Source organism: Aulonocara sp. 'chitande type north' Nkhata Bay, linkage group LG8 (assembly GCF_057382095.1).
Source record: "Aulonocara sp. 'chitande type north' Nkhata Bay isolate Kocher_YH1m ecotype deep benthic linkage group LG8, A_spYH_male_GT1.1, whole genome shotgun sequence".
In the NCBI taxonomy this organism is placed as follows: Eukaryota; Metazoa; Chordata; class Actinopteri; order Cichliformes; family Cichlidae; genus Aulonocara; species Aulonocara sp. 'chitande type north' Nkhata Bay.
The window spans coordinates 23,724,098-23,751,581 of NC_141351.1; the positions used below are offsets into that span (position 1 = coordinate 23,724,098).

Below are 27,484 nucleotides of genomic sequence, written 5' to 3' on the forward strand. Positions count from 1 at the left end.
GTCAATCAGCCCACTGGTCTCCTGTCTGCTCAGCATCTGCCCCCTGCGGGCCTGGAGACATGACAGCACATGCGTCAGACTGACTGCGTCACTTGTCTTTTCAGCCCAATAAAGCGTTCATTCTCAGCACAAAGATGGGTTCAGTACCTTCCAGTAGAAATACGGAAGCAGAATCAGCGGCAGGACGACCACTGTGATGCTAAGATCTGATCAGACACATTCAGTCATCAGCAGTCCGACAATCACTTCAACACAGAGTTGATTGATTCACGCCCATGTTTGTATCTAAAATTTCACCAATTTCTTTGAATACTGACCATCACAGCCCAACTACAGTTTGTCATTGTGCATTCAAAGAGCAGCGAGGGGAGTAACCTCCTCTGGATAGATTAATCAAGGTTTGTTGTTTGGCCACATTAACGGGAGACATGTTGCATCATGAAAGTGAAAATATAACCATGAATTTGCATCTTAGCAAAGACTGCTGGAACATAATGTGAACACTTCTATCATGGCCACCAGCCTATAAGGTACAGGAGTGCCTGCTTTTTATGCCAACAGGCTGCTCAGTTCCCACAAACTTTAAAGAAACGATACTGGTAGATTTCATATTTGTTCAGTTATTTAAAAATCAATATTTATTATCCATGACCTACTCCTACGTAATATTTTTAAACAAAATACAATATACGTTATAATTCCCTTAAAAGTAAACACTGCCCCAACAGTGAGCTGTCTTGGAGAAAGTTTTGTGGTGTTTATGAATTTACTTGTGTCTGTGTTTTTGTTGTCTTCTCCGTCATGCTGTTTGCTTTTTCTCTTTACAAAAATGACATCTGGGTTTAGAAGAACACCTGTCAGCATTTCCTCACGAACACACAACATAGGTGTTAAACACATGTACTATCAGCACTGAAGTCATTGCTGATGTCACTAACGGGCTTACCTGAGCAGGTGAGATCCAAGGTATTGACAGAGGACGATGATGTTGCTCATTCTCTCAAAGCAAACGCAGACTGAACACAGTCATGTATGAGCTCCCACACAGTCCTGTCAGACACCCTTTTCTTTCCTAAAGAAATAGCAGAGCCACAGCCCAGATGTTTACAGAAAACAGCTGCTTGTCTCAGAGTCCAGCCAATACTGTGCACTGCTCTCCATTCTCCCATATTTTTCACCTCCACTGTGCCAGCACAGCGACTGGCTCCGCCCACCACCCTGACATCAGGGTCTGACGAGAAAGCAGAGTATCAATAGTAAAGAAGTCAATGTACTTCTGCAAATAATAAGTTAAAAAAAAACTTTACTGCTCATTCTCTTCTGTGATTCATTTTTTCTTTAATTTGTTTATTTACCTGCTGAACTGTGTGTCCCTATAGGCTGGACGCCTGTGGAGAAAAGCAATGAATCCATCAGTATTAAGCAAGAACTTGACTGGGGCTCAGCCATAGACAGGAAAAAAATAAATTATTCCCAAAAAGTTGATTCTGTTCATCTGGATGTAACATTTTCAATGGGAGAAACGTTTCATCACTCATCCAAGTTCCTTTGCACAATAACTGAAGCCAGCCTACTGAATGAACAATGGGCTGTGAGGTCAGTTCCTTGATCATTAATGCAGTGCTATTACATGCACTTTAAATTGTTTCTGTTACAGAGTGAAAAACAATGTTAATAAAGTTATTCTTTGTTTTAAGGGTTTTTTTTGTTTTCTTTAATGTTAATAAGGATACAATGTTGTGCAGAGATGTACTTATATTAACAATTTAGACAAATTATACTATTTATAGTTGCGGGGGAGAGTGGGGGATGCAAAATGTTTTCTTGTTCCTAAGGGGGGCGTAGCAGAAAATAATTGCGAAGCACTGCCCTAAAGTATCCAAATCATAGACTCATACCACCTCTCCATCAGTAAATTTGTCATTTTGCCACGTACTGTAAACCTAAATACTCTTGCTACGACGCTCCCGCATCATTTTAAGCTTTTCCTGGCTTCTCCTCACTTGCCATTCCTTCCTGTTCACCTCCATCCTCTTCCCTGCTTCAGTACATTCACTTTCGGTTCAACACATAAAATACTTCCACACATGACTCCGTTTACGCTCAGCCATTGTTGTGAGTGGGCACTAGTGATGTGTGGATCAATACTGAAATATCGATTCCTGTGATACCAGTTATTTATATTCTAGAATCGGCTGTATAAATGCGTCGGGGAGTCCTTTAGTGCTGCAGGCAGGCAACGTGTTCAAATAGCGCACAACTGCAGGTTTTTTATTTCTATATGATAATTCTGCATTTTTAAGCAATAAGAACAAGTAGTCTGTTGTCATGTAATCATTATGAAGCTATCATTTGAAATACAATAAAACATTACGTTTTTGTACAAATTATCGGAATCAGATCAGTATCGTCGATACCACCCTGAATTTTACTTGGTATCGGATCGGAAAGGAAATCAGTGGTCTAAGGGGCTGCGACACCTTTATACAGCCATATTTCACATGTAGTTCCTTCCAAGTTAGATAATCCGAATGATAAAGTTTCTTTCCACTGTCTTCCTGTTATTGATAAAGTACAAATTACTCAAATTACTAAAATATCGATATTTTAATATGAGAATCGATTCTAGAACATAAATACCAGGTATCAGAGGAATCAATATTTCCGTATCGATCTGCACACCACTACTGATTTCCTCTTCAAGGCCAGCTGGAACAGCAACTCTCCACCAGATCGTCTGCTAACCAGCGTTATTGTCGCCTCACTCATGCGCTTCATTGCAATTTATGCTTGTACTCGTTTTGTTTCTCTTGTGCCTAGTTGTGTCCACGGATTTTTTACCTCACCGCCTACAGTTTCCTTTCCTTTGCTGCTGAATTTGCCCCTCTCACTTTGGTTCGGACTCCCTTCTTCTTATCACCTGCCTGCCTCCCTGCTCTCACAGTTAGACCACCTCACAGATTGGACCCCCTTAAACTTTTGACCATATAGTGCAACCTTGGGTCTAGTAATGGAAGCGAAGGGCTTCCATCAGTATTTTATCTTTCCCAAATTACAGTTGCTGATTGATTTTGAGGGTAGAAAGACCAGTGAAAATGTCAGGCTTCAGATTTCATTGTGCAAAAAAATGGTTTGAAAGTGGGTCAACAGACATTATTACCTTTCCTTAATATTCCTCCCATAGCACCAAGATAAACACAATGTTTTTTTCCTACCCTTTCTCTTGTTTATGTATGCTTTTGCATTTACACACACACACCAACGCAAATCCATGGAAATGCACATTTAACAATTATAATCATCTTAGCACCCATGACCACAACGGTCTTCTACATATAAAAAGATATACCAAACATATTAAAGCTGACTTATACGTGTTGGATGTCTTCTTCTGTGCTTCTTGTTCTTTTTTAATTTAACAGCAGCTGGTATTTAACACAAAGCATCCTACCTGAGCTCAACAGCAGCATCACCATCAGAACCACAAAGTGATCCATTTCAAGGTGGGCTTCTCTCTGCACTGATCATTACATGTGCTACACTCGCTATTTATCTTCCAACAGGAAGAACTGGAACTTCCCTCTTCTTTATCTAATTTTGGTGGTTTTTGATTCGATGTAAAGCGTCTTCATTTCACTCACGCTTGCTTTTTTTGAATTGACACAGATCTGTCGGTTCAGTTTGTCTCTGCATTAAAGGAGTCCATCATCATATCAGTCACAGCTCAAAGTCACAACATGTATTTTATTTGACATTTATTTTATATCAGAATTAGGGGTGGGCGGTATAAACGGTATATGATACAAATGATACGAACTTGGCCAAGAGATTTTGACCATACCACTGTACCGCGAAAGCGCATGTTGATGGTGTCATCAAGCTGTGCCTGTTTTGGTCAAAAGCATTGCAGTGGCTGCAAACAACATGATCTGCAAATTACGCCAGGTTACAGTAGTCGCGAAGAGACGAAGCACATTTTAGAATATGAGGAAAGCCAAAAACGGCGCTTCCTCCACTTCCGTACCATTGATTCATTAATGTTGAATTCTCTCGCAGCTGTTCTATTCCCGTGTTGTTGCAGTAAATTAATGACTAACCTCGTATTGTGGATGGATTATCTCAGTTGTTCTCCTGACTGAAGTTTGGTCCATTTACCAGCATCCTGCCATGCGATTACATTTGTCCCTAACCATCAGGAACCCTCCTGTTAACTTATATCGAGTGGAAACGTGTTAGCGTTCCTCCTCCAGCTTCACAGTGACTCCAGCTATTTTAGCATTATATTGTGCTAAAATTACTTGTAATTAATCTCTGTTTCTCTTCCACAGCATTTCTTTTATCCTGTCTTCCTTCTCTCACCCCAACCGGTCCTGGCAGATGGCCCCGCCCCGTTTCTTCCTGTTAAAAGCGAGTTTTCCCTTCACACTGTGGGTGTGCCGGGTCATATGATTGTGTGGGTGGTTTTTTTTTATTATTGTAGGGTCTACCTTTTAATATAAAGCATCTTGAGGTGACTGTTGTTGTGATTTGGTGCTGGATAAAAAAATGTTTTAGTAATAAAAATAAATACAAAAATAAATGAACGTGAACATATTCGTCTATAGTGGAAAAGTATGTATTATTTAAGCTTTTTCAGCAAGACAATGAACCCAAACACGCAGCCAAGGACACTCTTGACTGGTTGCACAGAAAGAAAAAAAATAAAGCTGTTAGAATGGCTCAGCCAATCACCTGACCTGGATCCAACAGGAAATCTGTGGAAAGAGTTCATAGAAAGGGCCCACAGAACCTTTAGGATTTGAAGACTGATTGTGTGGTGAATGGGCCAAAATCACACCTGAGGAATGCATCCAACTAGTTTCTCCATACAGGAGATGTCTTGAAGCTGTCATCACATATAAAGGCTTTTGTACAAAGTATCAAATACATTTAAGTAAACATGTTAAATAATTTTTCACTGTGTCATTTCTCATTATTACACATAATTTATGGGCATCTGTGGTTTGGTTTCTTTCTATGTGTGGACTGGATAGGTTGTTATCTACATATGGTGAGAATTTCATGTCAACAGAATCTTTAGAAATGTATTTATGCAGAAGAGAAAAAGTCACAGTAGGTAAGTGGGATGTATGTTTTGCTTTTTGTGTAAGGATGACCTCACCAAATTTAATGATCACATCATCAGCCAGGCAGATTTTCTAAAGACGTTTATTTCAGCCTTGAGTCTTTGCCTCCCAACCTGCTGTTAAAAGGTCAAATTAAGATTACAGGAGGAGGAAAAAACAACCTCTGAAAGGAGTAACGTGAACATATATTGCAAGATGGAGCCAAACCTTAAATGAAATGACAGATTACAAGCCATTAGAGTTCTCGAAATAAAACAGCAAACATCCACGAGTACATCAGAAAGGTTGCAACAACTGACAGCGTGCTTAGCAAATACCTTAGGCAGCAGAAACCAGAGAAACAGGAGGAGACATCACGGCAGGACTGTATGTACCACCGGCAGATAAAAGAAGCTGCTAACATCCAGAAACCCAACAGGTGGCTGGACATAGCTGGACAGAAACCCAGCACAGAGAATGTGTTGAATCATGGCAGCACATGAACAAGCTCTGAGCACAAGCTCCATAGAGGCTGGAGGTCTCGAGTTCAAAATGGGTGGCCGAGAATGTACAAGCTAAGGTCCTGTGGGACTTCCAGATACAGACGGACAAAATGGTGATGGCTAACCTGCTGTACATAGTAGTGGTGGACAAGCAGAGGAAGATGGCCATAGTGATAGACATAGCTACATCAGGAAGAAGGAACACGAGAAGCTGGAGAAGTACCAAGGGCTCAGAGAAGAGCTGGAGAAGGTGTGGGGGGTGAAGGTAACACTGGTCCCAGTGGTAATCGCAGCACTAGGTGCAGTGACTCCCAAGCTAGGCGTGTGGCTCCAGCAGATCCCAGGAACAACAAGGATCCTCAAACCCCAGGCGCCTGATAGAAGACCAGAGCTTGAAGGATAGATCACCCACAGGGGCGAGAGGGGGATTTTTTTGTGTTCCTTACATGGTGGAGGATGGCTTTGCCTCAATGCCAAAACAGAAAAATATGAACAGTCAGAGGTTAAAGTGGGATTTGGAGAGTGGGGGAACAATAAGATCTGTTATAGTGATTCAGCATGGGGAAAATACGAATTCAAAATCATTTCTGTTGTGAGCTCCAGTAGATTTTCTTAGTGGCCAAGCTATGATCAGCTGACCTGCTGCTTTTTGTAGATTTACACCACTGAATTCAACGATGTCAGCAGATGTTACACAGCTATCTTGCTTGAGTTTCATTTCCTCCACTAACAGTATACTGTATGTTCTCTTCATGCTAAACTGTATAAAGTTGGTATAGTGAATGAATTCAGTGAATGAATTGAAGCATCATCAGCTTTAATGTAAATTAAACTCTACTACACTTGATGAAAGCCAACACTGACAACACTTTACTGACAGTACTTTACTGTGAATTCACCACGTTAATGCAAGCATATTATAGGGATGTATAGCCTTCCTAAAATTGTTAATGATAAGGACTTAGAAATAATATTTAGTTATTGGAAGTCTGATTTTACAAATCAGAATTTATCTGTTGCATGATTAAAATCTGCAGTTTACACACCACGGAAAATAAGCAGTAACTTTGTGGTTTGTAACCTCAGAAGAGAGATAAGATGTTCCATCTCACGTTCAGCACAGAACCATGGCTCGGTTTCTGAGTGTCTAGATGAGTCTTTAAAAAAACTGGACAGTCTGGGCAATGAGCTACAAGAACATTTTCTAATTTAAGTCCAAAGACTCGTGCTGACAGATTTCTTTCTCTGTCACAGCAGCTTTTTCTTCATCACATAGAAAAACAGTTAAATATGTAACTTCTTTACACTGACAGAAAGGGGAGTTTCAGGTTAAAGCGGACTGTTTGGGTGAATGTCTGAGTTTGACACCCTTGATTTACTCGGAAGGAGTGCAGGTGTCAGTGAGTTGTAGTCAGCATCTAGCTACAGAAGAGGAGCATAAAGGGAGTAACTACATGACATGATGTTTTACAGCATTTCTATCAGCTCAACAACATCATCACACGAACTGCTTGTGTGCTAGCTAAAGGTCCAGCTGCTTATTTCACAGAGAGAAAGGAAAGAGAGCTAACTTCACTGAGAGACGGAGACAGATAAGAAAGACAGAACAGGACAGGAAGAAGAGATGATAGATTTAAAGATAAGGACTGCTCAGTGGTGTTTGATAAACTGGATGTTAAAGCTGACATGTAAGTCCTCACACTTAAATCAGATACTGGGTCTGTACATGTGACATGTTTTTCATATTGTGAAACATCAAACTGAAGTAGACTAACTGTGTTTTAAAGGTTGCATGAAAATCCTCTGCAGGGTTCCTGCACCTGCTGAATCCCGTTTTAACTTCCCATACTCATTTTCCTGTTTAGAGGCAAAGTCACCCTCTACAGTGAAGGCAACAGAAAGTAGATTTTTTTTTACATTTTTCTTCTTTTTCTCTGCTCATGTTCAACTTAACCAATTTAAGCTAATTACTTTTAGCAGAATTAAAATTCATACTACTAATATTGTTTCATCATTACATTAATGTAGCACATGGTTCAGTTAGCTTTGTACAAAAATAGCTGTCGCATTGAGGCATTGGTTGTTGTGATTTGGCACTATATAAATAATTGAATAGAATAAAAATGTCCTCCAATGGGTTACTTTTTCCTTTCTTACTGGGAGTACATTTTAAAGTCTGTCCTTTTTCACTTTTACTTGCGTAAAGAAGTTGAACCAGTACTTCAGCTTTTACTGGAGTACTTTGTAACACTAGTATCTGTACTTCTACTTAAGTACAGAATGCCTGTACTTTTGCCACCTCTGGTCATCTCAAGAACTTTAATGGCTTGTAATCTGTCTCTTCATTTAGGATTTGGCTCATCTTGCAAGAAATGTTCCTTCCAGAGGATGTTTTTTCCTCCCCCTGCAGTCTTAATTTGACCTTTTAATAGGCAGGCAAACACTCGAGGCTGAAATTAGCTTCTTCGTCTGATGATGTGATAATTAAATTTGGTGAGGTCATCTGTACACAAAAAGCAAAACAAGCCCACACACTTCCTGTGACCTTTTCTCCCTGTATCATCTAACCCCACCCTCTCCACCCAGCTCCTTCTCGTCATCAAAAGTTGTTATGACGACCTGAGTAAACAGAAGAGCAGAGCAGAGACACAGCTGTGATGGTGGGGGTGGTCTATGTGTGCCTGTCCTACTTTACTTTGAACTTGGAAGGTCAGAGATGCCAGGCCACCTCTAGTGGTAGAAAGTAGAGCAGGGCGATATGACCAAAAATATTTATCACTCTATATACATTTGAAAATTTGCGATAACGATATAACTGACGATAGAATTGACACTAGACAAACTACTTTACAACTCCACAACTTTATTAGTGCAAAAAAATCCCATCAATGTATTTTCACTTAAACAAGCAGCTGTTTTTTATGTGCATTAAAGTTATATAAAAATCTAACAGTGCAAATGCAAATTCCTTGCTGACAGTTTAACCAAAAGGCATTTCCAGCTGACATATCCTCAGCATTACCATGTATAATATCCACAAAACTTAAAAAGAGGTTATACACACACAATATTATGTTGAAGCACAGTACTTATCACTCCGCGAGGCTCCGGCTTGCGATAGCCGTAATGCTCCGACAATCCATCAAGCGCCGCTTCGTAGCTTAGCAAAGTCGCACTAAAACATTTGACAGATTTTCGAGTACCACATATACCAAGCTCCTTAGACTCTAAAGACAAGAGTTTATATATATATATATATATATATATATATATATATATCAGTCTTCCCTTTTGTTGACATTCCTTAAAGTGCAAACTCTTGTCTTTAGAGTCTAAGGAGCTTGGAAAGAAAAGCGTCTGGACTTCTTTAAGTTGCTTGAAGACGTTTCACCTCTCATCCCAGAAGCTTCTTCAGTTCTAAGGTCAAATGGTGTCTTTAGACTTTTCGTATTCCCCCTCTGCCTCCCTGGGCCCAAGAAGCAACAGGCACTGCACCCAAAGCACCAAGGGCGGCACAGACGGATACCTTAGGTGTTCTGCGTCACACCACACATAGGATAAAGGCTGCAGTTAGTTTGTGCCTGTCACATCCCCTAATTTTGGAAACAAATTGGCTGGGGTTTAATAACCTTTTGGGGCAGTATGTGGGGATGTGATCACAACTTTTAGTAGCGTGTAGTGTCTGGGCTCAGGGTGACGCGGGGGGAGGAGACTCACTAGGGCGTCACTACAAGGGCCCGCCACCCCGTGAGAGATTAACCACTGGAGCAGTCTCGGGATGACACCCAACTCTCAGCCTTTGACCAAGTGATAGAAATTGATGGTCGGACCTACGTGCACATTGTATTACTGAATGATCCTAACAGAAAAAAAAAAAAAAGAAAACCAGTTACCAATGCCTTTATAAAAAAACTGTTATATTTTATTTCACATTTGATAGTAACACACTCTGTTATTGGTTAATCGTTTGATATAATAAGAAAGTTTAATGTAAATAAATACATTAAATCAGATGACAACGTAGCTGACACTGTGTTTATAAGTATTAGGTCAACCAGAACTGTTCAAATTGGCAGCCACACATCAAGTCTTTATACAAACAATATTAAAATATAAAAAAATATATATAATGAAAGAAACAGTTGAATTAATATGAAATTATTGAATTATATGAAATATTATGGCTAAGTGTGCCACAGCGTTTCTCTTTAAACTACTTGGGGACACTTTTACTGGCAGGCAGTGATGTCACTGCAAGGCAAGATTCTGTTGCCATAGTCTGAGTTTATTTTGAAAGCTCACTTACAGAACTCGCTTAAAACAGCTTAGAAAAGACAAGCACATGCATTTGAAGAAATATTCACTACGTTTTCCTGTTTGAAAGATTTTAAAAATTAAGATGAACAAGGAAACGAGAAAAAATACAAGTCCAGCAGATAAGAAAGGTCCAGGAGATCAAAGTAAGTAAACAAATACATCAAATCTGTGTAAAATCCCCCAAATAACAGAATCTACATTTCTAAAAATGTTGACACTCTGTGTAAAAATGAATCATTTGAATCCTGTGTTTGAGTGAAAATAGCAGAAATACAACATGTCTAATCAAAGAAAGGTTACTGGGGCAAAATAATGGGACAAGTTTATTCTTGGACTCAGCAGTAAAAACAGACCAACAAGTGTCATGAAGCTCTAACACTTAGTAGACCTAGTATGGACTGGTGTTGCTCTGTTTTTATCAAAAGGATGAACTTGTTATTAGAATTTAACCAATCCTCATTAAAATGCCATCAAAATCCTTCCAGTCCTGATGTCGAGCACTCTTTTTCACTACTGTGTTGTTGTTGTTTAGGTAAGTAGCAAGCAGCTTGGCTTTTATACTCAGGTGAAGAGCAAAATGAACATTTAGGCTACAGCAGAGAGTCATTTGTGTCACAGCTGTAGTAAAACAACATGTGTGTTTGTCTTTTCAGGTGAATTCCAGGCCAGATACGTGGAGGAGCACCATCTTGGAGGAGGCGGCTGTAGAGCAGTGTTTGCTGGCTACCGGATAACGGATCGTTGCCCAGTAAGTGTTCAGATGGTGGGAATAAGACAGGCAGTAACGCAGATAAGGGTTAATATCGTAAGCTGAGACGTGTGCTGTTTCACACCTTTAGTGATGCCATACGGAGGAAATGCTCACCAATGCTCTGTGTCTTTTAGGTAGCCATCAAACACATTCCAAAGGACAGAATCCCCATCAAAGTGACGGTAAGTGTGCAACACTTGAACTGTTTTTACATTCCTGGACTGAGTGCAGCGTTCACCTGTGGAACGTCTCTTCCTCATCATCCACTTTGTTGGAATATATCAGGGTGAAAACGCGAAGCGGGTCTCGGTGGAAGTGGCCATTATGCTGAAGCTTGCAGCTGAAGCGGATGGACCAGTGGGAGCGTCAGCACCCGTGTCTCTGCTGGACTGGTTTGACCTCGGCACAGAGCTGATCCTGGTGCTGGAGAGACCCGTCCCCGCTGTGGACCTGCATGATTACATCACAGCAAATGGAGGATGTTTACCAGAGGAAAAGGCCAAGGTAAGTTGACTGAAAGAGCCTTAGACTGTACAGCATTCAATCAAAACACAGAATATCAGAGAAGCATCAACCTGTTGACTCATTACTGTCTTTTTCATCTTTTCCAGGTCATTCTGAAGCAGCTGGTTGATGCAGCAAAGCACCTGGAGGATAAACACATCTTTCACCGGGACATCAAGAGTGAGAACATTCTGATTGAGACCGGCTCAGATGTGCCTCGTGTTCGTATCATCGACTTTGGACTGAGCTGCTTTGCTAAGGAGCGATCGGTGTGCCGCCTCTTCTATGGTAACATATTCAGCTCCTGCTCTTCACACATGTAGCAATTTGTGCCTTTTGTTTTACAAGAAATTGTCATTGTGTCTGTTTATTAGGTACAGCTATTCACACCCCTCCCGAATGTTACGGACGCAAAAAATACAGGGCTGGACCCACCACGGTGTGGCAAATGGGAGTGGTGCTGTATGAAGCGCTTCATGTGGGGGACTTTAATACCATGACGTTCCTCCAAAAGGAACTGAAATTCAACAAGGATCTGTCGCCACGTAAGAAAACGTCACGCTTCAACATTCACTGATGGCTTGGATCACTGGAACTATCATCTTCATCTGTTTTCTCCTTTCTTTCTCTCCAGACTGCCGGAACTTCTTGGACGCATGTTTAACCAACGTCCCGGAGAAGCACCCAACGCTGGGGGACCTCCAGCTTCACCCCTGGCTCAGATAAGCCCGTCTCTTTCACACACAGACACACACTTCATATCTTATCATATAAGTGTGATACATTACCTAACTTTCTTTTTATTAACTTTTTTACAGGAAAAGTGTGTTTTTAGTTTTTTTGGCCTATTCTAAATTTTGTTATCCTGGAGTTCCTGTAACCCCCCCAGCCATCCCAGGAAAGGGGATCTCTCTTTGAATGGGCTTTCCCCAGGTTTCTTCCCATCGATCTGGCCCCCCGGGGAGTTTTTCCTCGTCTTCATAGAGAGCTTGGGCTGGGTCAGGAGCTCCATCAAAATTGGCCTAATTTGATTAGTCAAATGTAATAAAATACTTTAATTAATCAAATAAAATTTAGTAAAAGTCTGAACATTTAATTTCCATCAAAATAAAACTTGTTTAATTCAACTTTGGTGAGAATACTCTTTTATTACCATTTCAAGGATTGTTTTTTACCCAAAAAAGAAGAAAACTGAAAATGAATCAGGTTAAAGTTTAACTACTGGCCTGCATTTACCAGTAAGTACAAACTCTCCACAAGTACCACTTAACTCAGGTTTCCCACGGCACCTGTGCAGAGTTTCTGTTTATGACTGCGCTCAGGCCTCTCCAGTTTTGCCCCAGAAAGTGGTAAAAAATTATTTTTAATAGATCCTGATTACATAAAAACAGGTTTTATGGTTTGCCCTCATTGGCACTGATTTATTATTTCCATCAGTGAATGAGAAATGAAGACGCTGAAACAGCCTCAACGAGGCTTTTCACTTCTATGTATAGCTGATTCGACCCACCAACAGCAGCGAGGACTGGAGTGACAGTAACCCAGTGACGTGCGAGGAAACTTTCTGCACAGCCTCACAATTGGTCGACCTCTGATTCCATTCACGTGTTGCCAGGGAGAGGGACCCTCCACCCAAATCACACACATAGCGCACTCCCTCCTATGGTATTTTACTAATTCACACAGGAATGCACCGTCCAGTTGTCAAGGGACAGAAGAAACTGAGCTTTTTTTTTACAAGTGTAACTTCAAATATGTTATGCAATCATTATTTAACTCTATACACAAACAGATATCAGTGTGTGTGTGTATGTAAGGACATCATATCAACAATAGGGTTCAATTTATCAACAATTTGATTTTGTCTTCTTTTTTGGTTCTGAACAGTCTGTCACCAAATAACAACATGAGCCTCAATTTGATTCTTACGTTTATACAAAGTATGATTTCTACTAAGATTTCTTTTTCACCTTTTCAGCAAATTAACTCCAAGGTTGTGTATACAAGTGGGAAGAGAGTTCGTATGCATAACTGTACAAAACAATAATTACACAATTCTTCACAGCATCTTAATATGTGCATTGTTTACACAACATCTCTATTTAATTATTAAATCATCATCAGTACCTTTATTATGAAACTGCTGATTAAGCTGCATGGTTTTCTTCACCACAATACACAAAAGATTTTAAAGATTTCATTCAGTTTAATTTTATTGTATTTGTGCAGCTCCAATTCACCACAACAGACACCTCGGGGTGCTTTGTATTGCAGGGTAACGACCCTGAGATATATGAGTGAAATGTCCAACAAACAGACGAACCCCTGCGAGCACGGTGGAGAGGAAGAACCTTTCAGCAGAATCAGGCAAGGGGAGGGGCAGATTTCTATGTGGTCTCAGTGCATCATGGGAAACCCACAGCAGCATATCAATGAGGTCGCCTGAGATCTCCCGATCCACCCCTTAATGAAACCAGTTATAGGCCCCACATATGGGTGGGCTGAAATTTGGCGTTCTATTTTGATTTTTTCCAGCATTTTTGAGCCCTCACAACTTCTTAAGCACAGGGGACACGTTTCTATTGCTGGAAAACAATGCTTCTCTTGCTCTACATCTTTTTTATTGAAAATAAGAGCCGTCATACTGAGGCTTAGAGCTGAACAGTGGGAATTTGGCTTTAAACTGTGACACTTGGAGTGGGTTTAAGACCCAAGTGTCATCGAGGACAGCTACGGAATCCATGAAGCGTGTTTGAGGCTGGTGTGGGCGAGTGGGTGGGCCTGGGTGACAGAGGTGCAAGAGCTCGTAACTCACACACATGGTCAGCCAATCAGCAGGGCCTGTGGGGGCAGAAAGCCGGTAAGTTACACTTGGAAACTAACAAACACATAATAACACAGAACGGACAGACAGCAGAAGACAGAAGGAGTCACGAGAGGAAACCTCGATCTCTTCTGCAGGATTTCAGCTGAACCCGAGACCAGCTGACTGAGCTCCTAAGGTAATGTGCTCTGCTGTGACTGGATGTTTGAGTCAGACTTTGCTGAGCTGGAGGTGTCCTCACTGTCAGGTCACAGAGTAAGAAGGACGTTTGAGGCTGATGGAAAGTTTAGTGATAGTTGCAGCATTTCCAGAGTCTAACATGTTGATCTTGCATGTCCTGAAAGTCTGACTGGCTCTTAGATGAAGCTCATCTGTAGATAAAGCCTGGTTAATTCCATATTATCAAAGTAAAGCTCTTCAGGTATCCATTCACGCAGGCTCTGTGCGAGCACTTCCAGGACAAGTGTGGCCTCTGTGAGTGGGAAGAGTGTCTGTTTTGATCCCCCTGTATTCGCTGTCAACATGGCGAGCCCTGAGGAAGAGAGACTTTGACAGCTGGACAGCCTCAGTGGAAGGCATGCAACCGCCCCTCTGTGCGCTATTTATATTCACCTTGCCGGGCTTACAACCGGTGTCCCTTCATTCACACCCCGCCACGGCAAATGCCACCACATTAAAGTGCTTGTCAGCTACAAATCAGTGGTTTCTACTACGGCTGAATTAATCAGGGTTCTTGTGTTGCAGGAACCTAAAAGTAAGGCATAAAGGATTATTTTAGACTCAATTACTGCCTGATATTACAACCCGGTATTTGTCATATCATATCTGCCATATCTTGTGTAAATATGACAAAACTAGGGTTGTATAATTAAGGATATAAGAATGAAATAGTTTTCCTGCTTAACATAAAAATGTAGGATAGATATTTAAATAATTAATGAAAAAATAAAACATATTCACATATTCATACATATTTCTCAGTGGTTCCAACTGTTGAAATAAAAACAGAAAAGATATCCAACATCACACATTTCCGTACAGTATACAGTATATTCCTGATCATTTTATTATAGGACAACTCCTGGCTTTAGATGATGATTCATTTGTTTTACAAAAAAACGGATGGATCCATCTGCACATCAGGGAAAGAAATGAGCTGAGCAGCACCTAAAAAATCTGATCTATAGTGACCCCAAGTGGTTAAACTCCTTACCTGTGCAGGTGTTGTCCCTAAACAGTCGATTATAACGAAAAAGCAAACTCAGTCTATTATTTTGTTCTTGTATAAAATTAAAGCAGATTTAGGGATAAGCATTTGCATCTGCTGCCGCTCAAAAAGCTCACATATTAGTTTTCTTAGACAGGCCTACTGATCATAAAATGCTTCTAACCTTGTTAGAAGTCTTTTTAAAGCATTTAGCTTCCTTATACTCTAACTTATTAGCAGCCAAGCAAGACAAATATCTCCCCATTCACTACAAGGGTTGGGGACCAAATTATATTAAAATATTCAGGATGAAACCTGCTAACTTTGGTTATTCTCAGACATTTTATCGCCAAGAAACAACAAATGTATCCATCTTTTATCCGCGCACACGGTCTCTTAACATTATTCTACATAGTGCAAACACACACCTTTAAAGTACTAAAAGAACAGGGTCCATTCTGTGTGGCCAAGTTATCCACACCAGGGTTTTTAGTAGGATCTGACTTACTTCAAAATACTCCATATGAAACTTACTGTTTTGGTTTCTCTTCTTTTAAACATTTTTCCATCTCCTTCTCTCCTCCAGTTCTAGATGCCGACCGACAGCGACAGAGACATGGCCATACCTCGGTTGTTTAACTCCAGCACACCCTTCATCATCGCGGCCGGCGGATCTGAGATCTCGTTTCTCACCAAAGTGGACGATAATCAGGGATGCGAGGAGGAGAAGGACTCGCTGGTCCAAGCCATCGGCCCCCACCTGAGTCGAGTGATGCAGCGCGGAACAGCCAAGCATGTTGTCACACAGGGGCGTGAAGTTTCCGAGGAGAATCCGTGTGTTTCTATAGTCGCGCAGGCTGAGCGTAAGTAAGACTGAGATCAGATCTGAGTCAGGACTCTTTTACATTGTTTTCCTTTTTGTCTTAGCTACTTGCATCCTTCTATTACTTTGGTTTAAAAAAACACACAATGAAAGCACATGTAGAGTACATCCAGCACAGGTCTCCAGTCTATCATGGGGCTGCACAAGACTTAATGCAAGCCCTGAGGGGCCAAAAGACTTCATGTCAGCACAAGATGAGTACTTCTTTAATCAAAGGGCTTTGATCTTGCTTTTAAAGAGTAATGACTAAAACAGGCTTAAAGGTTTTCAATTACCTATAATTGTTTTGAGTTGTACATCAGCACTTTTCAGGTTTGCAGAACAGCTGCTTATGCAACCGAAGATCACTAATGTTCACTACCAAGTAGGTGTATTAAAGAAGTGGTGCATTAGCTCCTGTTGTGCAAAATGACATAATAGCAGCTAAAAGCTTCCAGAGAGGAATGCAGAGAAACCAAAGACAACATTTTTACTGTTACACCTCTGAATGGAAGCATGCAGTTGTAGCACATGGACCAGTTAAAAGGTCCAGGCTTTTTCTCCATTTACACATTTTCAAATCACGTTTATGAACTTTAATCCACAACGAGACTTCTCTAACTCTAACTCCTACTGTTTCTCTGTCCCAGGAGAAGACTTCCAGGAGTTCAGCCCGACCAACACTCAGTGCCCCTACTCTCAGTCTCGCCTCCTCCAAAAGCACAGGTAAAGAACACAACACACATTACCTGTGCACAGGCTTAAATGCCCTCCATGGCCAAAAATATAGGATACAGGTATTATATGGCTTCCATTTAGCTTGTACGTGAGGGTTCAGGGTTCTTTATGTGCCTGGGTATGAAGGAAGCTTTTGTGCTCATGACCAGCTACATATTTGTATTCATAGACAATAACAAGGTTTTAGCTGTGCTTTTTCTGTGTGCATGAGACAATGACCTCTTCCTGCACTTTAAATAACTCATGTGCTCCAAACAACATTGTGATCAGCTGGATTTTAAAGAAAGCATTACGCTTTCTGTGTGAGAAACCAAATTTTCATACTTCTTCTCATTTGCAGGACTCTCGGTAAGGAAGCGACTGTGAGCGACTCAGATGATGAGAACTTTGAAACAGCCACCAAATTCCCGCGCTACCACCTCCAGAGAAAACAGCGCCGGAAAACCAGAACCACACAGAGCCTGGAGGAAGGGGAGGAGCCTCCTATCATCCAGGGTCTGTGGGTGCAGGAGATTGATTGGCTGAAATCAGCAGACAGAGAGACGACTTCATCAGCTGAAATCATACCTCCTCCTCCTCAGTTTACTGACTCGGCCTCAGACCCCTGCAGAGACTCGTGCATGTGTGACAGCTGCAGCTGTGCAGATGTTTGTGACTGTGTGAGGAGATCAGAGGAGGCGTCGCCGTCAGAGGACCAATGCAGATCCGTAGATACAGAAGACACATCCAGCACCGACCACAGAGGAGGCTCGGGCTCTGATACCGACTCCGTTCGCACTCATGAAAGCGACTCAGACTCGTCTTATGACGTTGATGTTGGCACACAAGGCATCATGTCGACCTTTGACCTCATGTATGTGTCTGGATTTACCCCTTCCTCCAATGCAGGATGGAATTCTGACTCTAGAGGAAGTGTGCAAAACTCACTGGGAAATTCAGAGTATTCCCACAGCCTCAGCACTGAGAATACATCCCAGTGTTCCTTTGGGTTTGATGACATGAGTGACACAGTTTTAGATGAGCTGAGGGGCAAAGTGGCACACATACCAAAGCTGCTTGTTTCAGCTTTCTGCAGAGATTTCATCAAACAGATCCTAAACAGCTGGAAAACATCAAAACCTGCAAACGAAGGACTCATATTTCATGACGTAAGACATTCACATCCAGTCTATCCACACTGTTTTTGTTTATGGACAGTAGACAGCAGAAGCAGTAGTATTCAGTCGCTGCAGGCTGCATCAGTGCAGCATTTGGTTCAGCTTCTAAGGAGATGCACATCAGGTTACCTCGTAGCGTTTCACAAAGACTCGGATTTAAGTAAAAATTTCTCTTTAACCAACAATAATGAATAACAATGTTTTTAATTCATAATTTAGTAAAAAATGAATGAAGTGTAAAAATCTGTGACATCTAAACTCTGAATGCAGACGTTTCACCACTTAAAGGTGGAAACTTTTACTTCGTGTACAAGATGTGAATGTTTAGAAGCTAAAGACACATTTAAAATACAATAAAAGTTATGAGCCAAAAGAAATCAATAAAAAAATAAAAATAAATAAGGTAACTTACTGTTAGCAGTTCTCCAAATGGAGAAACCTTTGCTGAAGAGCAGCCTCTGCACCAGAGGGAACAACGCCAGGATGAAGAACTGTTAACAGTAACTTGGTCTAGATTTGAATACTGGTGGTGAGGTAGGTGAAGTGGCCTGAAGGGAAGGCTCATCTGGGATTTCAGCGCTTAAATGAGGAAGACTGGCTGTAAAAGGTTTTTTTTATGGGGGATTTGTGATGTAACTCGTTTCCCTTTTTCTCTCTTTGTTTCATCAAGCATCTCCAGCCCAGCAGTTTTCAGTACAGAGAGGGAGAGGAATACTTTGTCCTTCATCACATCCAGAATGGATCATATGGTGATGTGTTCTGCGTTCGTGACAGAAGCACTGGCTTCAAATGTGCTGCCAAGAGGGTAAGCCAAGATCCGCTGAGTCAGTCATTACAATCCAGATGTGCTCCACCCGGGAGGTTTAAACTCCCGAGAGCTGACATGCTGATTTTATTTAAACTGATTTCTGTTATTTAGCTCATTGTTGGCCGTTCTTCTCAGATTCCACTGAGTCATTTCAGCAGCGAGGAGGTGAGCACATGGAGTGCTCAGAACTCTCCTCGAGTCGTGGAGCTCTTTGGAGCTGTGAGGGAGGGGCTTAACGTCGTTCTCCTCATGGACCTGAAGCCAGGTAACCTAACTACACGCTACAAACTGCATAAAAACCGTCTGAGCAGTCTGAGAGAGTAATCATACTCTCCCAAACCCCATCAGCTTGTTTAGCCCAGCTTCTAAAGGAGATGAACTGCCTACCTGAAGATCTGGCCCTGCATTACCTTCATCAAACACTGGGGGCGCTAGAACACCTACACCAGAGAAGGGTGGTTCATTTGGATGTCAAAGGTATGTGTTCTGTTTTTGTATAATGACTTAGATCTGAATGATAATATGTAGAAATTAAGAGAATTCAAACCCTCTGGACATTTTAGAGTGACCAGTGTGGTCCTAATCATTTTATATATAGGATAAATCAAATGTGCAGGTGTATGCGGATGTATTCAGGCATTTTACTTGAGGAAGTAAAAAAATATCAGCAAATACTCTTAAAAATAATCATTAAAAGAAAACACTGAGAAGCAGGAGCTATAAGCGTCTGGCCTCTTTGCATTATTCACTGAGTAGATAAAAACAATAATGATGTCATGCTTTATTTTTAGGCAGTGCATTTTATAGCAAAATTTTTCTTAATTTATAGAAGTTGCTAAAAAATAAAGGACACAAATATATAGGTAGTACTTTTATCTTTAGTTCATTATACACATTATTTAGGCTCATTTTGACTTTAACTTGCAATGGAGACTTTTACTTGTTTTGGAGTATCTTTCTACTGAGATAAGACGTGCTAAACTCTACCCCGAGTTTTTTGTGAGACCCCAAAGTACCTTTGCAGAGATTTTATATAACCAGTAGAACATACAGAGAAAAGAGCTCAGCGAAGCCTCAAGCTGGTGGTTGTGCTGTCAGCTAACATCTCCTGTGATGGTACCTAATCCTAAAGGGACACCTCACCCCTAAACCCTCGGTAATCCCTGCTCATACGATTGAGCAGGAGGGGTTTGCTCACATTAGGCCCCTCTATTGTGCTCTGAGCTCATGTCTAAAAGCTTCGCTCATCATACATCTGTCAAATTACCCACTCTCATCATATCAGATAGCACAAAGTTCCTGTGCTTTTTTTGTAGATGGTACCTCATTCTACCTCGAGATGGCCGTTCACGCTTTAGCCCCCCCATGCACCCATCACTCTTACAGCCTCTGACAGCCTCCTGCTTCTCAGTCAACTGTTTCATAATGAGCACCCAATGAAAACAAGCTGTCCCACTGAATCCTGCGTGTTGATCTTATTCCAGTTGACAATGTGCTGCTGTCTGCAGACTGCAGAGACACATTCCTCTGTGACTTTGGTCTCTCAGAGACTTTAGATGACAGTGGATGGAGCACCAAGAATTTCAGGGGTAAGTTGGTCCTCAAAAGTCTGAAATAAACTATGGTGCAGTTTACAGATGACTAACCTTTTGGTTCAAACACCATGATTTTTATTGATCTAATTAAAACACACACACATATATATCACAGCAAACTGTCAGTCTTTTTAAAATCTACTTGTGAAATGATCTACTGCTTAGGTTCCCATAAATACACAAAAAGGAGTTTGCAATGAATAAATCTGCCTTTCACCACCATCTTTCAACCTTTAAACATTCATAACTTTAAAAGATAGCATGCAATATTCTTAGCCTACCATGTTAGCATTCAAAGATTTGCAACAGTCTTCTCAGTATTTGATTATTAACCACAACGCTGGACATATTTTGACCTCTACATCGTTGTGAGTGGCTTTTTGAGTTTAAAGACTTTTAATTCATTTAACGTTTGTGAATGTAGGAGCTGCATTCCCCGGCACAGAGACCCACATGGCCCCTGAGGTGGCACGAGGGGATCAACTCTGTGCCAAGGCGGATGTGTGGAGCAGCTGTTGTATGCTACTGCACATGCTCAATGGATGCCAGCCATGGATACGTTACTATTCCCATCCACTGTGTCTCCAGGTAAAAATCTCTTATTTGCTGTTTGTGGAAAATCAGACAGTTACAGGCTGAATGGGACAAAACCACACTTGTGTATTCATCTGTTTTAGATTGTCAATGAGCCTCCGCCTCTGTGGGAGGTGCCATCCAAGTGTAACAACTTCACAGCTAAAGTGTTCAGGGCCGGATTCCAGAAGGACCCCGAAAGAAGAGCGTCAGCAACTGAGCTCAGGAAGAAAACCACCAAGGCCCTCAGAGCAGGTCCATGCACCTTATGATCTTCTAATCATTTAAGTGTGTACAGTTTATATTACATTAGAGTTGTGAGAGCAGTGAAATCATGGCCCACAAACTAAAATGAGTTTAAATCACGATACAAGCATTCAAAGCCTTTAGAGAAAAGCTGCATGTAATCACCAAACACATAAAATTAGCCAAAATAAAGCCCATCTTATCAAAACAGCTTTTTGAGACAGTAATCCAGTAATCCATGCCTTTGTTACATGTAGGCTGGATTATTGTAACGCACTTTATTGTGGGGTTAGTGATGCGTCCATTAGGCGTCTGCAGGTTGTGCCAAATGCTGCAGCACGTCTTTTAACTGGAACAAAAAAGTCTGAGCACATTACCCCCATTTTAATTTCACTCCACTGGCTACCTGTACATTTTAGGATTGTTTTTAAAATTCTCTTATTAGTTTTTAAATCTCTTAGTGGCCTGGCCCCCCACCTCTCGGAGCTACTACAACCATATACACCTGCCCGTTCCCTTAGGTCCGCCAATCAGCAGCTCCTTAAGGTACCGAAAACTAAGTATAAATTTAAAGGTGACCTTTTGCTGTAGCTGCTCCAAAGTTGTGGAATGATCTGCTCTTGCACGTTACACAGGCCTCTTCTCTTTCTGAGTTTAAAAGTCTCCTTAAAACATATTTATTCGCTGAAGCCTTTGGCACTGTTTAAGGGGGTTGACTCAATTTTTGACTCAACATGTTTTATTTTATTTGCGTTATTTAGTTATTTATTTCATCTTATTTTATCTTATTTTTATTTTATTTTTACTTTGCTTATGCTATTTGCATGTACAGCACTTTGTGAACTCTGGTTTTATGTTAAAGTGCTTTATAAATAAAGATGATTTGGTAAAACAAATAAAACAGATTATATAATATCTCCAAGAGGGAGTATCTCCTGAGGAAAATAAAATAGGACCTGTATCCAAATCCAATTTTTGCCAAAGAAGGGACTCAGCTGTCTATAGATGCCAAGTATTTTAAGCATATTGTGACACTGCAAATTATTTTCTCCACAGTTGGAGGTCTGAGTTCTTGGTCCATGAAAAGCGCCTGTGAAAAACTGTATCATGTCCAGAACCAGAATGAAGACGCTCGCTGCTCTTTGTCCCATCAGATTCAGAATAAACCATCACATACTGGCTCAGCACCTGCTATGTACTGGGTGAGCCCCTGGAGAACTGCAGCAGTAGACGAGGACAGCAACGACTGGTCAGAAGGAAACTCAGACAAAGAATCTGAGTTGGAGACATTTTGCTTAACTGGGGAGTGGGACTCTGAGCCAAAACCACTGCAGGATGATTACATCACAAATGACAAAGACTGGAAGACTGGGTCTGATTCAGAGGTAGATATATACATGGCGGAGGACGAATATATTCAGGAGAAGTGGCTGAAAACTGACAAGGACTATGAGGGGGATTGGGAAGAGGAAGGAGATGAAGAGGAGGAGGAAGAGTGGGATTCTACCGAGTCCACGGAGTATCTTCGTGCTCTCCGAGGCCTTTTCCCTTTACTGCAAAAAAGTCACCAGATAGAAGAGAATTCATGGGGATCAGAAGCAGAGCTGGAATACCTCAGAGATGGTGAGTCATAAAACAACTCATTACTAAAGCCCCGAATCATATTATTATTATAAATGTGGCTCAGATGAGGTTACAGAGCTCTTTGTTCTTCGTGTCATATTCAAAGATACACTTTTAAATGGGACATATTATCCTCTTTCTGTTATTCTGTCATTTATTTGCAGTTACAATGATGGACGCTCGTAGTCTGTTTATGTAAACCTAATCCAAAAATTCCAGCTTCAGACTGCAATAAACACTCGTTTTCATGCATTTTTAAACTCTTGGTTCTGCATGATGTCACAGAGACAAGATATCCCTAATATGGTCATTTCAGGCACACATCCACATGATCTTCAAATGTTTTGTTTATGGGCACAGCTAATCAAACAAAGTCGGTTTAAAGGGACTGGAGCTAACTTGGCTTGTTTCAGACAAGGTTGTCAAAGCCTCATCAGTGTCCGCTAATAACAGAAACTTTTCACATGTTGTCCTTTACTAGATGTGACTAAAGGTACCAGAATCAAGACCCCGTCCCCTGAACCTCGAGATGAACCACCATCCTGCTTCAGCTGCTCTGACACATCGCAGATAGATGCCTCAGAGAAGGTGAGTACCCGTGCACGAGGGATGTAGCCAACCTTGACGTCACTTACTGGTTTGCAAAGTCTTCGCCATTTTAGCGTTTAGAAACCAGACATGACATGACAAGCTTTGCTTAAGGCGCTTCTTCACTGGCTTGAATTTTGAGACTGTTACGCTACGTCCATCTTTTACATAACAAACATGAGCATGCATGCTTCGTGTGTACATTTATGTACAAAATAAAATCCTCCACAAAAGAAAATCTTCTTTCTTATTTTTAGGACTCTGATCACTCGTCTGATGACCTCAGCTCTGGCATCTTTTCCTCCTGCAACAGTCAGACTGATGCGTGCTTGGAGTGGTTAGCTTTAGCCAATCGGCCGTCCTCACAGTGCTTTGAGGGTAAGATGGCAGGGACGCACCTCTGTGCTGATCGAGGGCTGTTGGCAGAATTTTTCTAATGCTCTGACATTTGCAGGTATCGATATCTGGATAGAGGACCCCGAGGGCAAGTGTTTGAGGATACGCGAACGTAGGCGGATCAAAGTGGGCCATGTTGCCATAGGCATTAGTGATCAGGTATGAGAGAGTTTTAAGATGTCCAGAAACCTTTTAGCCATCAGACCGAGGTTTCTGTTTTGTTTCCTCAAAGTGTATTTTGGTTTGCTTTTTTTCTCTTTTCTTATTTCCGGAACAGAAAGTGAAATGTCCCGAAGTACAGTTAAAGAACAAAATTGGGGAAGTTTAGATTTAAATCTGTAACTATCTAATGAAAGAACAAATATACTAAATTATCATTACCACTTTGCAAATACATCTGACACCCAGTCAGCCAGAATCCATATGAATAATTACACCTGTCGCTCAGATCTCAGGGAAAGCCTTCACTTTGGAGACTCTGGACAGGAAGACGGTGTCCTTTGAACGAGAGATCAGAGAGTCTGGTCTGTGGCTTCGCTGTGTTCCTGCTCCTGACAGATGCCAGCACTGGAGGTGGAGAGTCAGAGACGGCAAGCTCGAACTTCGAGAATGAGACGGATATTTTCTGTTCTCTGTTGTTGTTTTGGTCTTTTGCACTAATTTAATTTGTTTTTTCCATTGGGAAAAGCTTTTAAGCACTTTAAAACTTTTCTCAGTGCATTTACACATAGCTCAACATATATAATCCATTTTGACAGAAAAATGGGCAAAAAAGCTTAAACACGGGAAAAACAAAGATACCAATCAAGCACTTTATTAGGAACACCACACTGGGTTCAGGTAGGCCCTCTCTTTGCTACCCAACAGCCTCAGTTTACTTCCTGTGTTGCCAGAGTTGTTCTTCTGGATTCAGACTTGCTGGTTAGGACGACGTCGACGTAGGTCGTCTGAATTCAGTCTCATATTCATAAAACCACATTTAAGATGAAGGAACCATTAGAAGTGTGACTGGTGATTGTTGGTAATATGCTGGCAGAAAGAGACCAAGAAAACATTCCCCATGTTATCCCACTGACACCAGCAGCCTGGGCAGGTTGGCTCATGCTGATTTTGACCTAGCTTTTACATGGCGATAGATCCTTGCTGCATTTCTGCTATCTGGACTGTATGTGATAATCTCACCATCCTGTGTTTAGATTAGATTACATGTTTTTAAATCCAGTGAATCACATTATTAACAGGAGCCGTCTGAGACTCCATATTCCTGCAGATCCACCAAGGCTGAAAATTCCCTCCATGCCACACATGAACTGAGTATGCACAGGATCCGTTTTTTGTTTTGTTTTGTTCCTCAAGGAATCCCAACACAATTTCTCATTTTTGTTCTTTTAGTGTGATATTTTTTATGTATTTTTGTAGCTGTAACACAAAATATCCAATCCTTCAAACAATGGTAAAGGATCCCTTCAAAATCTCCCAGATCCAGACCTGAAATGATGACCACTTTGAGGTTGTGCAAAGTCCCACAGCTGGTAAAGATGCACAAACAAACCGAATCAACTGCAAAAATAAACTGTAATTTGTACTTAATAACTACTTACATGTCCGTTACCTTACCGAACCCCAGTACTTAGCTTATACTGCTGTGTTAAACCAATGTCATAACCTACACCCAGCTTGAGCCGCTCCCTACCAGAAATCCAACAACACATTGTAGGAATCCAGACCTCAGCCCCTGTGTTAGGTCTGTAGTGTGAACACAATATATTGATGAGCACAGGAGTAATATTTCTGCAAAATAAAATGTAAGAGGGATTTACATGTACCTAGCTTGCTCATTATGCAAATACAACAGCTAATATGTGGAGATATGTTGTTTACCTCGTTTTAATAACTGTTAGTTTTGTCATGCTCACCTCTTTCCTTCATTTCAGCAAAGTGTTGTTGACATCTAAACGTTGAGCTCTGACAGGATCATCTCTGTTTTCACTGGTGTTAGCAGAGCAAAGCAGAGGAACGAGAATAAAAGCAAACATTATGGTCCCATTATGGTCAACCATTCAGCACAGCACTGTAAATGAAGCTTCAGAGTTTCTGCTGCACTGGTGCCACGTGATTGGCTAACTGAATAACCACTATCACAAGCAGGTGTTCCTAATAAAGTGCTACTTGAGAGTACAAATAAAAAAAAATTGATTTTCAGGTTAAACTGTTTCTATGTGTTTTAAGTAAGGATACAAGTAGTTTACACTCCAAGGTTATAAACGTGCTTGAATAAGAAATGGTGTTGGTAGGGCTGTAATAGGTTGTGACATCTGTATTTTTTTATTTTGTGTGTTAAGATTGTTTCCCTCTTTCCGTTCTCCTGCTTTTTTTTTTTCCTTTTATGGATCACTAGGAACAAAAAAAAATCCGTTCTCTGTATCTCTGTTTACTTTCTGATGTGGAAGAAAGAGTTTGTCATGTCATCTGTTTCATTTAGAGTTTAAATGGCATGAAGCTCCTTAAAATGATGTGTGTTTTCCACAATATACAACAAGGCTGGAATCTCTTGGTACTTGAATGTGTCTTACATTTTATATTCTAATAAAAAATGACTCAGAGGCACAAAAGTTGCTGTCTTCTGCTCATTTCCAGCTATTGCCTTTCCCAGTGGTTTCTGACTTGGTGTCATTTGAGAAAGACCAGGATTAGACCTGCTGCACACTGTAAACATTTACAGCACTGATAACGAGGCCCAGCCCTATAAAAACAGATGCTGTTAAACACGTGAGGCTCTTACATATGACCAGGAAGGTGTATGAAAACGGTCGCCTCAGCCTGATCCTGTTCATTCATTAATTGTAATATAGGTATTGATCTTATACAAATTGTTTTTGTACAGTATAAACTGTATTTGATAAATATCAAATATAAAAATGTTTCTGTCTGGGCATGAAATATACAATTTTGTATTATTTGTATTTGAAATAGTTCAGCTAGAGGTTCCCACTGAAGAGAGATTCATGTTATTAAATGAAAGTAACTGTACATGCGACACTCTTTATGACTATAGCAACTAGCTGGCTAACCTTGGCTTGCTTCTCATTGACATCAATGGCAAAAGTGCCATAAACCCAGACCAGTGCTTGCTTTTTGTCCTTGTGTGGTGTTAACTGTTTGTTGACATTGCTAATTAACAGACTTTCTACCCTAAGGTTAGCTGATGATCTCACTGTTAATGCTGTGAACAGAAGAGTGGTATTCAGACAAGGTTCACATGAACAAGCACAGTCTTCTTTAAACTTTTTGTGGAAAATTCAAACTGACTCACTGATGTAAAGGTCACTACAAAGTCCCATTTTTTAGTTATGTTACAAACCCTTTAAACTACGAATAAAAGATGCTCAATAATTTATTATTAGACTTTTTTTTTAATGTATTGCTACTGTAAGGCCCACAAAGTGTAAAAAGATATATGCTTCAGAAAGTGTAGTTGACGTGGAAGTGCCTTAAATATGCATTCTTTCTAATGACCAGCAGGGGGCGACTCCTTTGAATGCAAACACACTTCCTGAAGTTTTTCCTTCCTTGATCTGTGCCCTCAGTAAAGTCTTAGCTGGTTGTGCTATGTGCTTATGAGCACAATCAGCTAATTTTAAGTCATACTGAAAAACAACATGAAGTTTCCTCTTTGGCTCATGACTT

General features: G+C 40.8%; 2 protein-coding genes across 3 annotated transcripts; both read left to right on the forward strand.

Annotated features, from left to right (window-relative positions):
• The first annotated feature begins 10,007 nt into the window (after positions 1–10,007).
• On the forward strand, positions 10,008–11,906 carry LOC147323819 (serine/threonine-protein kinase pim-1-like). The gene is made up of 7 exons (XM_086304835.1): positions 10,008–10,068; positions 10,579–10,673; positions 10,811–10,858; positions 10,962–11,180; positions 11,288–11,468; positions 11,555–11,725; positions 11,815–11,906. Exons 1-7 carry the CDS (start codon positions 10,008–10,010, stop codon positions 11,904–11,906), a joined length of 867 nt encoding a protein of 288 aa, XP_086160961.1.
• A 1,671-nt stretch (positions 11,907–13,577) lies between these two features.
• On the forward strand, positions 13,578–26,393 carry map3k14b (mitogen-activated protein kinase kinase kinase 14b). Of its 2 annotated transcripts, XM_086304433.1 has the most exons (15): positions 13,578–14,182; positions 15,798–16,074; positions 16,724–16,799; positions 17,152–17,959; positions 18,639–18,773; positions 18,912–19,041; positions 19,125–19,253; positions 20,261–20,365; positions 20,796–20,959; positions 21,049–21,199; positions 22,247–22,813; positions 23,295–23,401; positions 23,659–23,779; positions 23,856–23,956; positions 24,246–26,393. In XM_086304433.1, the coding sequence occupies exons 2-15, from the start codon at positions 15,804–15,806 to the stop codon at positions 24,408–24,410; spliced, it is 3,030 nt and encodes a 1,009-aa protein (XP_086160559.1). In that variant the 5' UTR covers positions 13,578–14,182; positions 15,798–15,803; the 3' UTR covers positions 24,411–26,393. The 2 variants fall into 2 exon arrangements, with proteins under 2 accessions (XP_086160559.1, XP_086160560.1); XM_086304434.1 differs by having other exon boundaries at positions 13,578–16,074.
• Positions 26,394–27,484: the final 1,091 nt, after the last annotated feature.